The 14,493-nt window shown below is 35.6% G+C and overlaps 1 protein-coding gene across 1 annotated transcript in view; it reads left to right on the top strand.

Moving 5' to 3' along the window:
* The first annotated feature begins 344 nt into the window (after positions 1 to 344).
* Positions 345 to 14,493, top strand: part of LOC115929260 (OTU domain-containing protein 3-like) — a 78,877-nt gene continuing 64,728 nt past the window's right edge. Inside the window, exon 1 of the mRNA XM_030997935.1 lies at positions 345 to 1,502. Coding sequence (XP_030853795.1) covers positions 345 to 1,502 — 1,158 coding nt within the window. The remainder of the gene's footprint in view (positions 1,503 to 14,493) is intronic.

The following is a 14,493-nucleotide window of genomic DNA, read 5'->3' as shown; positions in this document are numbered from 1 at the left end:
TCGATGAAGAACAGGTATTTGCAGATGATAAATCAAACCACCCGCAACAGCTAGAAGAGGGAAAAGAAAAGAGTGAAATCAATACTTTCAATGAACAATCCGAAGACAAAGCATTTGAAAGCACTTCCAACAAATCGAATGGGAGACGGAAATGGAATATCCTTGAGAATGAGACCGATTTGATTTCAGACAGCATGAAAATCACACATATGTCACATACAAGCATTTCTGGAACTCGTAAGAATAAAGCAGAATCCTCTCAGGATTTATCGCTCGATTTAAAGTTGGATGAACCAAACGTGACGGGAATGAGCACTACGAAAATAGAAGAGGATGTAACAAGTATGACTTCAAGCATATTTGATGAAGACCCTGATGATTTGATAATACTAGGAGAAATACAAAAGTCTGTCTTGCACTTTTCACCTGTGAATGAAATGAAGAAGAAAGAATATTGCACAAAGTTAAACATTCAACAGATCACACCCACTTCTGATAATGAAGGTCAAACATGTCAACCTATTGAACATCCATGTACAATCAAACATGTAACGGGTGATGGAAATTGCTTCTTTCGTGCCATATCATTTTGTGTATCAGGAAACGAGAACAACCACTTACTTGTGAGAAAAGCTATTGTTGTTCATCTTTTGAAAAACAAGAACAGATTTGGGACACGTGTGAGAGATGGTTTTGCCAACGTTTCAGATTACGTGACAAAGAGCAAAGTATTTCAAAAGGGTACCTGGGCTACCGAAATGGAGATTATGGTTTTGGCGAATTTGATTGAAACTGATATATACATATATGACGAGCAGAACGCTAAATGGAGTATATTTTCGGGCAAGGATGTACAACTTGGAGTGGTTACCTCTGACAAAGGAATTTACTTGAGACATACTCAACGTATACATTACGATGTTGTTTTGTCAGTACAATCATTTCACTGCGATAATTCCAACGAACAGTACATTGGAAATGAAAACGAAAACACACTTGCAACTGATGCTCCACAATATCAAGAGAAATGCACAAATGATAGTGATAATATAAACATTCCCATCAATGGTTTGCAAACAGTTGAGGCTCCCCAAAAAAGCATCCATGTAATTTCAGTGACCGATGAAAGTGAAAAGAAAATTGGATCGTCTGTTGCTCCAAAAGTATCTATGTTAATTAGACAAAAGACATCGAATGTTTGTGAGACTTCTGAAAGAAAAGGCATGAAACAAACGAGTAAAACAAACAAGGTGGACAAAGCCTATAAGCAAAAGTGTCATGAAAGTCGTACAACAAATGACCCATCCCAGTTTCAGAAAAAAATACGCACAGAATACCACTTCAATCCTATATCCTATGAGAATGCCAGTCCTACGGATAAAACCCAGTCAAACGAACATAACAAAACGGGTACGAAGGTAAATTTACAAAAAACGATTATTGCTCAGGGAACGTTCAATCAGGGCCATCCAAGATTTGGCAATTCAAGCGGAAAACAATGTGTTTGTAATTCTTTAATTGCAGTGTTAAACAGCAAGTCTAAGAAAGCCAACCAATGGAAGAGTTGTGATCTAGATCGAATTTTGACAATAGGTGATAATTTGTATACCAATATAAGGAAAAGCACTTCAGTCACAACGGATTACTTAGCCATGAATCAATTACCAACGGAATTGGATGGATACGATGACTGGAATGACTATTTTACGATTGTATACCACGAAACAATTCTAGGACAGTTATTGGAAGTTGAATCGCATAATAAAGAACTTGGTTTTGTGACATTAGAACAGGCATTCGAACAACAACTGTGTAAGACTCGTGATGCCCATTTTGTGACTTTCGCCAACAACACATTTGTAGTTATAACAGGACATGAGGGGTATTTTATATTTGATTCGCATTCTAGAAGCAATCGAGGCTTTTTAAGTGGAAATGGGTACAGCATCTTACTTTATACACCAAGCTGGCAAGGGGTTTACAAACATTGTATGACATTAGCAAAGACATTGAGTTGTCATATGAACCATTATTTTGAAGTAACTGGTATATCAGTACAAGCAATATCCGGTAAGAATGAGACATTAACCGGATTTCCTATATTACAAGGCATCCCTACTTGTCAGAATATATCCTCAACTACGCAATACAGCACAACGTCTCAATGCCCAACACATTCTGATGAAAAGAAACGGCAATATGAAGCACCAAGTCTAAATTCAAAAAAGGAACACATTATTGAGCTTACTCATGAAACGACTGATGATTTGCACAAAACGAGTAAACCTAAACTTCCCGATGCACATGACTACAATGGCCAACTATTGTCATTAAAGAATGTAAGGGTTGAATTGAGAAAATTACAAGAAACGGAATTTGGAGACCATTGTTTTGCCAATAAAACGGAAGCGACTGTGACAATAGACAGCTCTGTAGTTGAAAACTTAAAACACTCTAAAGTAGAAGATGGAAAAACCAAAAAAAGGATCACTAGTTTGGAAAAAGATGCAAAAGCCAAATCAATTGAAAGCGTTTCCAAGAAATCGAATGGAAAACGAAAATGGAGTAAACTTGAAAATGGAGCTCAACTTAGTTCTGACCGCAAAAAACTCAGACGAACGTCACAAAGGAACAATTCTAGAAAGCATGATTACCAAGCAGAATCCAATCGGGATATGACTGATTCAAAATTGAATGAACCGAAGGTCACCACAAGAGCCAGTGCTAGAAAAGAAAAAGAGATTAACATGAATCCTGAAGGAACAAAAAAGAAACGAAAAAAAAAAAAGAGTTATGGTCAAAGGAACAAACAGAGCAGAGAGATCATGAGGGAAAAACGAGCTACAGCAAACAAAGAAACTAGTATCATGAAGGAAGAAATACGTTTACAAAGTACAATAGCTCGCAAAGCAAGGAAATCAAATGCAATGAAGGTTAGATATGCGAATGATAAAGCTTACAAAACACAACAAATTCTGAGCGCAAAGATTGCACAAAACCAAAAGTATTACGACAGACATTTCTTTGAAATAAACAAAGACAACAATGGAAATAAAATTCATATATGTGGTGAAACTTTTAGGAACAGGCATCTTAATGCAATGAAAGAAAAATATCACTCTGACTTAGAGTATAGAACCAGAAAAATCAAAATCGTAAAAGAAAAATATTTGTCAAATGAAAGGTTCAGGGAAAAAGTTAAGTCAACATCAAGAATTCGGTACAAGAATCCACAATTTAAAGGTGAACATAAAGCAAACATGAAAAATAGTATGAAAAAAAAATATGCCAATCCTCATTTCAGACAACAGCACAAGGCAACAATGGGAAATGTCATGAGAAAAATATATGCCAATCCTCATTTCAGACAACAGCACAATGCAACAATGGGAAATGTCATGCGAAGGAGATATGCCAATCCCCATTTCAGACAACAGCACAAGGCAACAATGGGAAATGTCATGAGTAGGAAATATGCCAATCCTCATTTCAGACAGCAGCACAAGGCATTAATGAAGAGTGTTTCGAAAAACAACTATAGCAATACAGAATTCAAACAAAAAAGGTCAATGTCTTTAAAAATGAAATACCGAAGAATCGCTAAATTCAGGCAAAATGTACTCAAACGTAACTTGAAAAGAGCTGAACTTAATAAACTGAAAATGACCGATTTACATAATGTAATAAAGCACTTTCGACAAATTACTTGTGGTGGACCAGAATATGTGTGCTCTGTGTGTTTCAAACTTCTTTTCAAAAGCCAGGTAATGAAATGTATTAAAAGCAAATATGTGGACACTTCATGTATCAGTGAAAAATATCTGCATGTCTGTAATTCACAATGCAATTTAATATGTGACATAGCAAAATCTGATAGATCATTTTTATGGATTTGTTTCACCTGTCACAACAAATTACGAGCTGGAAAACTACCTGCAGAAGCAAATATAAACAATCTACAACTACATGATATTCCGGAAGAAATTGCACAGTTAAACAATTTAGAACAGCATTTAATTGGATTGCATATCCCTTTCATGAAATTAATGGCCTTGCCCAAAGGTGCTCAAAACGGAGTTCATGGTCCAGTTGTGTGTGTACCTTCAAACACAAATGAAACAGTGGAAATGTTGCCTAGACCAGAGACCGAAGACCAAACGATTCGTGTTAAATTGAAAAGGAAATTGTCATACAAAAGCTATTACAAATACAAGTATGTGAATAAATCTAAAGTGTTGAATGCACTACAGTACTTGCAAGAAAACAATAAGTGGTATTTTGATGTCGCCATTGATAACGAGTGGGAAAATTCCTTTTCACAGAATAATGACATACACGAAGACGATGTTGAAATAGAAGACTCAGCAATTGATGAACACATGTTGCCAAAAGACCCAAACCCTGAAGAAAACAATCCTATCGACAGTTTACATGATCAACCATTGCACAAAAACGATGTTGAAGATGATTCGGAAGAGCGGTTATGTGGGATTCAGTTAGATACATGTTTACAACCAGCAAATATTGGGCAGGACATTTTAGATCAATGTTTTGATGAAATACTTTGTTGTGCTCCTTGTGAAGGAAACAGTCCTGTATCAATACTGAAAGATGAAAGCAATGAAGCAAAATGCTTTCCGTCATTATTTCCAAAGGGTCAGCCAACATTCCATGATGTTAGAAGTGAAAACATAACCTTGGGTCGTTATTTGCAAAATAGATTGATGCATGTGGATAACAGATTTGCTCAAAACACTGATTATATTTTTTATGCCCAGTATATCTATGAAATGCAGCAAGTTTTGTCACAGGTTTCTATTGCATTAAGACAAAGTTCAAACAGGAAGGATGATTTCTCTTGTATCACTGCATCCGATTTCAAAAATGTGGATAAAGTTTGTGAAATACTAAAAGCGGACAAGGGGTACAGATTCTTGAAACAAATTCGTGGCACACCACCATACTGGCAAAATGCACAGAAAAATGTTCTGGCAATGGTGAGACAACTTGGTAAACCAACCTGGTTCGGATCATTTTCTTCAGCTGATTTGAGATGGCCTGAAATAATGAATACACTACTCAGACAAACGGGCGATGCAAGAAAGATAGACGATTTAGATTGGGCAGACAAATGCAATCTTCTAAAATCAAATCCAGTTACTGTTGCTAGAATGTTTGATAAACGATTTCACACTTTTTTGAAAAAAGTTATATTATCACCATCTAAACCCATTGGTAACGTCATAGATTACTTTTATCGTATTGAATTTCAACAAAGGGGATCACCTCATGTTCATATTTTGATATGGATTGAAAATGCACCGATATTAGGAGTTGATAAAGATAAAAATGTTGTACAGTTCATTGATAAGTACATTTCATGCGAAAAGCCTACAGAAAAGGAAGATCCAGAACTACATGAAATTGTTTCACACGTCCAGAGCCACAGTAAGAAACATTCTAAATCATGCAAAAAAAAGGGAACGACGTGTAGATTTAATTTTCCTAGACCAATATCCCAAAAAACATTTATCACGAAACCAGTCGATGTTGGTGAAGGTAAAGATATGAAAACCGATCAAAAGAATGCCAAAGAATTGTTGGAATCTGTAAAAAATGAATTAGCAAACCATACCAACTATGAAAGTACAACTGACCTTTTTGGAAAACTTGGTATTACCCAAGAACAATTTGAGAAGGCATATGCTGAATTAGCATCCCAAGAAAGTATAATCCTCAAAAGAAAACCACAAGATGTCTGGATAAATCAATTTAATCCACACTTACTTAGATGCTGGAATGCTAACATGGATTTGCAATATGTTTCAAATGTATTTGCCTGTGTTTCTTATGTTGTATCTTACTTGTCAAAAGCTGAAAGAGAGGTGGGAATGTTATTGAGCCATACACTATCGGAAATAAAAGAAGGAAATAATGATGCAAAGCAAAGCATGAAAAAACTTGGTCAAGCGTATATGCATAACCGTGAAGTATCAGCACAGGAAAGTGTTTATCGTGTTTGCTCTCTGAGACTAAAAGAATGTTCAAGGAAAGTTGAATATATACCTGTTGGACCTGACCCTATCCGAATTTCTTTACCTCTTAAAGTAATACAAAACCGAACAGATGATAACGAGGAGAATATTTGGATGACAAGCAAGGTTGACAGATATAAAGCTCGACCAAATGGTTCCAAATTTGACAATATGTGCCTTGCTTCCTTTTGTTCTGAATACAGAATTTTAACAACTTCTCAAATGGACGCTTCACGTTGTAAAAGAAACAAAAATGTATTTGAATTAAAACAAAATCTAGGATACATTCAGAAAAGAACACGTTCAGATGATGCAGTTATACGATATGCCCGGTTCAATCCTAAAATATCGCCTGAAAATTATAATTTAAGCCTATTACAACTGTTTCTGCCGTATCGCACACAAGAGCAATTAAAACCTCCAGGATTCGAGACCTATGAACATTTTATTCAGAGAGGTTATGTTAACATATCTGGGGAAAAACTGGAAAAAGTGAGCTCGATTGTGATAAAAAACCGTGACAAATTTGAAAAGAATGCCGATGCCATTGACGAAGCAAAAGAGTTTTTATGCAAATTTGGACCACAAGAAAATGCTTGGGCTCTTTTATGTCCTGAAACTGAAGCGGAAAGACTTGAATATCCCAAAGAAGATGTAGATATTGAAGATTTTGAGGCTGATCGTGATATTCCTGATTTAAAATCTACCAAAACAAAAGATGACCAAAGTGTTGAACTTCGATCTTCAAAAATTTCTAGACATGAAGGTCATTCTTTGATCAGAACCTTGAATGAAAAGCAAAAAATAGTTTTCTACAACATAAGACAATGGTGTCTTAACAAAGTAAATGGAGGAAAGAGTGAACCATTTCATATTTTTGTTACTGGTGGTGCTGGGACTGGAAAGAGTCATTTAGTAAAATGCATCTATTATGAAGGAACACGAATTCTAGGCCGAATGTTGCATAACCCAGATGATATACCGATACTTAAGATTGCTCCAACTGGTGTAGCTGCATTCAATATTAACGGTTCTACCATACACAGTGCACTCTCTATTCCGCTTCAAATACAATTACCTTACCAGCCGTTAAGTGAAGACAAAATAAGTGCCCTTCGAAATAAACTGGCGCACATACAAGTTATAATCATAGACGAAATATCAATGGTACATCAAAAGTTAATGTGTTATATCCATGGTCGCCTAAGACAAATCAAACAATCACGAAACCAAATGCCTTTTGGTGGTATCTCTGTTATAGCTGTTGGCGACTTTTATCAACTTCCTCCTGTTTTTGGTACGCCCTTATATAAAGACACTCTTGAAGGTGCAATATGGATAGATCATTTCAAAAAGGTGGAGCTCGACGATATAATGAGGCAGAAAGATGATTCAAAATTTGCACTCCTTCTAAATAAATTACGTGTAAAATCCAAAGAGGATAAACTGTGTGATGAAGATATAGAAACACTTCAATCCCGTGAAACAGGCGAAGATTGTGAAAATGTTCTCCACATCTATTCCACTAACAAACATGTACAAGACTGGAACAAACAGGTATTACATAAGAAATGCACAGGTATCGTTTGTATTCTGGCTGAAGACACCCAAAATACGTCAAAGGATAGGACTAAAGTACGTGACAAGCCATTAGCAAATTTGAAAAGTTCATTAGCACCTTACTTATGGATTGCAGTTAAAGCAAGGGTTATGTTGACGAAGAACATTGACGTTGAAAAAGGCTTAACCAACGGATGTTTTGGTAATGTGGACGAAATAGTGATGGACAGCACGAACTCTAAACCAGTGTGTATCAAAGTGGAATTTGACAAATCTGATATTGGTATTTACGCTATTGAAAAGCATCAAGAATCGGTTAAAAAATATGTTAGGCAACAATTCCCACTGAAACTTGCATACGCATGCACAATTCACAAAGTACAAGGTATGTCATTAGACGAAGCTGTTGTCTCGTTGAAAAACATGTTTGAATATGGCCAAGCTTATGTCGGTCTTAGTCGTGTTACATCATTATCTGGACTTGTTGTTCAAGACTTTCATGAAGATCGTATATACTGTAACCCTGAAATAAAACAAAGCCTTGAAAATATGCATTCATTCATACAGCCACCTACAACTACTGATGTTAGTGATCACAACATTTCCATAATTCTTCACAATGTACAAGGATTAAAACAACATTATAGGGATTTGAAATGCAATACTGACTTCTCCAATGCAGATTTGATATGTCTGACAGAGACATGGCTTAATAACGAAGATGACATAATTGATACACTTTTAGATGATTTTAAATTCTACCATCAGCCGAGATATCTTTCATATTGTGCTACCAATCAACTTAGAGAGCAGTCACACGGGGGTGTTGCAATATACACTAAAATCAAATTTTCAAGTAGATTGAACATAGCTGTCGACAACCTAGAATCTATTGCAATTATCATAACCAATCCCGTCTCTTTCGTTATTTCAGTTATATATCGACCTCCATCCTACAACATAAAACAGTTTTGTGAATGCTTACTCAATTATCTCAATGAATTGCACAAAATAAGTACCAGATGCATAGTGATGGGTGATTTTAACGAAGATTTAATGAAACACAATTCGCAGGTAAACAGAATAATGTGTGATAATGGTTACAAACAATATGTTTCAAAACCCACGACAGAGAACGGTACATTGATCGATCATGTTTACAGCAAAGGACTAGATATATTAGACGCAGACGTGATTCCTATTTATTACAGTTACCACGAAGCTATTAGGATTACACTGTAAATGTAATGTGCAGATATAAGACCTTGATCATTTTTTTGTTTACTCAGTTTATTGATAATATAAAAGAACAGCCAATGGAAAACAAAAATGGCAGAAGCCCCCCAAAATGTTTTTTCCCTTAGTTACACATTACAAATCATTAATACAACAAAATTAATATATATAACACAGTAAATGATTGCTTAGTTCCTGCCATTCAAAATGTACCCACCCAAGTTTAATTTGCGGGAAAAAAGTTAACAAATTGGTGTATTGTGTGTTTTTCACCATCTTGATATTGTTTTATTGTACATGCAATCGCAATTCTGTCAATTAAGCCTACCACTACTTTTTTTTTACAAAAATCTGTAATTCATCGCGGATAAATCATGGATATAAATATTTTGAAATAGGATTTTTTTTTTTGTAATAAAAAAAAAATCCGTACAGCCAGGACCAGACATGCATTGTGTGTCTGGTTCAGAAACGGATTATTTTGTCTTCATTAGATGGTGACAGCTTTAAAACGGTATTATGCCCGATAAGAATTGCCTAAATAAAAAACATGGGTATTTTATTTGTTTAGTTGAATTATTGCACCCTGGCTGCTGATGAAGAGTGCAATAATTATCACACGTACATATCTCATGACATAATAATAACAATAATAATAATAATAATCTTTTAAAGTCCACTCCAAATTGTATTAAGTTAAACCGAAAATGGAAATTCTTTTTGCCCAATTGGTCGTGAGCCCGGCAGCGTATTTTTTATTTACACGGCAGGGAGGGGAAAAGCTTGATTAATTCCAATGAAACCGCTCGCGGTGAGTCTAGTCTGGAGTGTGTGTGCATGCAGTGATGATGTACTAAATACATAGAGATAGCTCTATGACTGAATATGACTTGTGTTGTCGATGTACTTGTCGTTACGTGACCGAGGGCATGTACATCTTCACGCCCTCTGTGCCATATCGCATATAATATCATTCTACCGTCTCTGAACTCTGTTTGTTGCATAAGAGATCTATCTATTTTGTTTTCTTGTTTTCCTTGTGATGTCTTTCTCCATTTCCTTCTCTAGATCTACATCATGTTAAGTACACTGCACTGCTAGGTACTCGTACTCCGATTCGGTCTAGTCTAGACTCTTCGCGAGCGGTTTCATTGGAATTAATCGAGAAATTCCCCTCGCTGCCGTGTAAATAAAAAATACGCAGCCCGCGTGCCACTGAGCAGCGCCAGATCGACGTTGCTCTATCCCTTATTGTTGAACGCCAAACAAAGTAGCAGCAACTCTTGTCTTTTAACGTCTTTTGGTATGACGCGGCCGGGGTTCGAATCCACGGCCTCCCGGTTGTGAGGCGGACGCTCTACTGACTGACTGAGCCAACACACATGCATCACAATATGTCTGAAAACATTTATGGGGAGAAAATTTAAGATACAGAAATGTTGTGTACAAACAAATGGAGAGCTGCTTATCAGTGACTTCACTCACAGTTGCCAATTTGTTTTACACTCTAAACTTTCACAAGATATAACTCTTTTATTATGTGTAGGCCTACGACTTTTTTCAAATTTTCACTTATATCTGCATTTTTAATTTTTCTGCTTTCATACAAAGCAACAAAATATGAGACTGATTTTAGTCTCCGACTCAGACTCTGACTATCCAAATATGAAAAACATTGAGGGTCCCGGTGCATCACAAAGATCTATTATGGATTTTGTATAGCCATGTTAATTGTGATGTCTGAGCTTGTAGAGAATTGTCTTAGCTATAATATATCGAAAATTGGAAGAAAATTGATCAATATTTACAGAGATACAATCAATTTTACATAAATATGCTGACGTCATAATATGCAAATTCGTATTTTGAGTTCCAAGGCCATTGTGATGATGTCACGATACACTTAATGGCCAAATGAGACATGGAATCATATTTCCGACTCATATTCTATCTTAATATGAAAAAAAATTGAGGATCCCGGTGCATTCCAAAGAGCTATAACGGATTTTGTATAGGCATGTTTTTACCCATATATGCTATGTATTAAAAGACCTCGCGCGCACTGACATTTATCTTGAATTTACGCTCATCTTGTTAATAATGGTCATAAAGAGATAAACATGGAATCAAATTCCTTGAAAAAATATGAGAAATATCATGAAAGAAAAAAAAATGGCGATTCTATGTTTTTTAATGGTGTTACGCGCGAAAACGCGCGCGCATGCTCGTACGCGCGATTTTTTATAAAATGCTTAAAATGACCTGAAACGTATGCAAAATAAATTTGAGACGATTTTGAGCATTTAAAAATTTTGCGCGCGCATTGACGCGCGGACGTACGCGCACGCGCGCGTTTTTTGACCTGAAATTGACTGGACTGATATTGACCTTGAGCATAATAAATATGAATGAGAAATACCTTTTGGTTATGAAGATATGATCATGAGTTTATTTTCAGAAAATTTCACAAAATGGCGTCTAGATGACGTCATCAGTCAAGGTCAAGGTTGAAAACCTTACTGTGTTTTCTCCATATGCCTATACATATGTGTGCCAAATTTCAAGTTATTTGATTAAGTTTTTTTTAAGTTATCTTGCTAACAAAAAGTGGGTCGAAATAAGAAAAATAAATAAATAAATAAACTAGAAATTTAATTCGTCATGGGGACGAATTAGGTGGTCTGTCTTCAATTCCTATGTTCATGCTCATCTTTAATTCAATATTTACTATATTGAAAAAGGGAGAAGTTATATAGACATGTAAACAAAGATGATCATGATGATGATCATGATGATGATCTTGACAGTAATGGTGATGACGATGATGATGATGATCATGGTGATGTTGATGATGATCATCAACAGACCATGATGACATCTGATTAAAAAATGAGGGAACGTTTAGATAGCGTATAGTCTCAGCTACAACATACTCAAAAATCAACAAAAATCAAGCCGAAATGATGGCGATATTGCTCGCAAAAGACAAGAATGTAGAATCCAGATTTGAGAAAAAGTCATCTCCCATAAGGATTACACGCAAAAAGTAATGGATCAAGTGATAATAGGGTAATAATAAAGTGAATATGGTTGTCTATTACATTATTTGCGATTGTACGTATTTTAATATTTAAAGGAGATGGTACAGTGAAAGGTCAAAAAGAAAAAAAATTGAAAAAAAAAATTGTTGGAGACGCCCGGACTCGAACCAGGGACCTCGAGGTCGGAAGTCAAGTGCGTTACCGATATACCAAAATATTTCCCATAGCGATTACACGTAAACGGAAAATGGAATTATCAAATCCCACGTTGCAAGTGAGATATGAGCATGATCCCGGCATCTGATCGAAAAATAAAGGGCACACTTATGATAGCTTATTGTCTCAGCTACAACATACTCAAAGCTCAGCGAAAACAAAGCTAAAAAAAACGGAGATATTGCTCGCAAAAGACAGGATGTAGAATCCAGTTTTGAGAAAAAGTCATGTCCCATAGAGAATACACGCAAAATGTGAAAAATTGACATGCCACCTTTAATCGCAAAAATACGCCATGATACCTTTGTCAAAATGAAATATTGTGGCAACTGCATTTGTAGAAAATTGTCTCAGCTAGATCATATCAAAATTTGGAAGAAAATCAATCAATATTTACAGAGATACAGTCAATTTTCCAGAAAAATACTGACGTCATAATATGCAAATTGAAATTTTGAGTTGGGAGGCCATTATGAGGACGTCATGAGTTAATTGAGGGTCAAATGAGACATGAAATCATATTTCCAATTCATACTCTATCAAAATATGGAGAAAAAAATTGGGTTCACTTTGCATCCTAAAGCGCTACAATGGATTTTGTATAGGCATGTTTTTGCCCATGTATGCTATGTATTACAAGAGCTCGCACGCACGGAAATTATCTTAAACGGACGCTCATTCCGTTATTAATGGTCAGAAAAAGGTGAACAAGGTATCAAAATGCTTGGAAAAATGTGTCAAATATGATGACAGAAAAAAAATGGCGATTCTATGTAGGAAAAAGCAATTACGCGCGAAAACGCGCGCGCATGAGCGTGTGCGCGTTTTTTGCAAAATGCTTAAAATGGCCTGAAACGTATGCAAAAAAAAATTTGAGACGATTTGGAGCATTTTTATTTTTTGCGCGCGCGGTGACGCGCGGACGTACGCATGCGCGCGCGTTTTCTGACCTGAAATTGACCGGACGGATATTGACCTTAATCGTGATAAATATGAATGAGAAATGCCTTTCCGTTATGAAGATATGATCATGAGTAAAAAGTACCAAAAAAAACACAAAATGGCGCCTGGATGACGTCATGAAAACTTGATGACCTTGAAAATGTTACTCTAACGTCTCATGACAATGACCTATGACTGTGCCAAAATTGAATGAAATTGACTAAACTGATCTTGAGTTATCCTGTTAACAAAAAAGTGTGAAAATAAATAAAAATAAATAATAATAATAATAATAATAATAATAATAAAGAAAGAAAATTCTGACGAAAACAATAGGTGATCTGTCGTTGACAGACCACCTAATAAAGGCGATTTTAACAAAAATATAAGGTGGTCTGTATTAGATACAGCCCACCTGATAAATAATAATAAATAAATAAATAATGAAGGCAATTTTAACAAAAATATAAGGTGGTCTGTATTAGATACAGCCCACCTGACTAGACATAATACTTGTTTGGAACAAGTATAGGTGGGCTGCTCAACTAAAATTTGAGACAAAATAGAGCAAAAATGAGCGAGATACTGCTAAAAAACAATGTCATTGATGTAATAATGTAAACGAAATTCACCTTCCATAGGCATAACATGCAACTTCAGAAATTTCTGATATGTGCCCTTTAATCGTAATTTTCACTATGATGAACTGATCAAAATGAAAAATGGTGTCGACTGAGCTTGTAGAGAATTGTCTTAGCTACATCATATCGAAATTTGGAAGAAAATCGATCAATATTTACAGAGATACAATCAATGTTACATAAATATGCTGACGTCATTATATGCAAATTCGTATTTTGAGTTCCAAGGCCATTATGATGATGTCACGATACACTTAATGGCCAAATATGACATGGAATCATATTTTCGACTCATACTCTATCCAAATATGAAAAACATTGAGGGTCCCGGTGCATTCCAAAGAACTATAATGGATTTTGTATAGGCATGCCCATTATGCTATGTATTAAAGAGCTCGCGCGCACGGACATTTATCTGTAATGGACGCTCATCTTCTTATTAATGGTCATAAAGAAATAACATGGTATCAAATTGTAAACGCAACTTACGTAATTTCTGAAATGTGCCCTTTAATCGTAATTTTCACTATGATGACGTAATCAAAATTAAAAATGGTGTAATTGAGCTTGTAGAGAATTGTCTTAGCTACAACATATCGAAATTTGGAAGAAAATCGATCAATATTTACAGAGATACAATCAATTTCCCATAAATATGCTGATGTCATTAAATGCAAATTCGTATTTTGAGTTCCAATGCCATTATGATGTTGACACGATACACTTAATGGCCAAATGAGACATGGAATCATATTTCCGACTCATACTCTATTTAAAAATGAAAAAACATTGAAGGTCAGGCGCCTTGGATCAATTCGAGTG

The sequence above is a fragment of the Strongylocentrotus purpuratus genome, unplaced genomic scaffold (assembly GCF_000002235.5).
Source record: "Strongylocentrotus purpuratus isolate Spur 01 unplaced genomic scaffold, Spur_5.0 spur5_scaffold_4, whole genome shotgun sequence".
Taxonomy (NCBI): domain Eukaryota; kingdom Metazoa; phylum Echinodermata; class Echinoidea; order Camarodonta; family Strongylocentrotidae; genus Strongylocentrotus; species Strongylocentrotus purpuratus.
The sequence above is the reverse complement of the archived record's forward strand: the minus strand, read 5'-3'. Positions and strand labels throughout refer to the sequence as shown.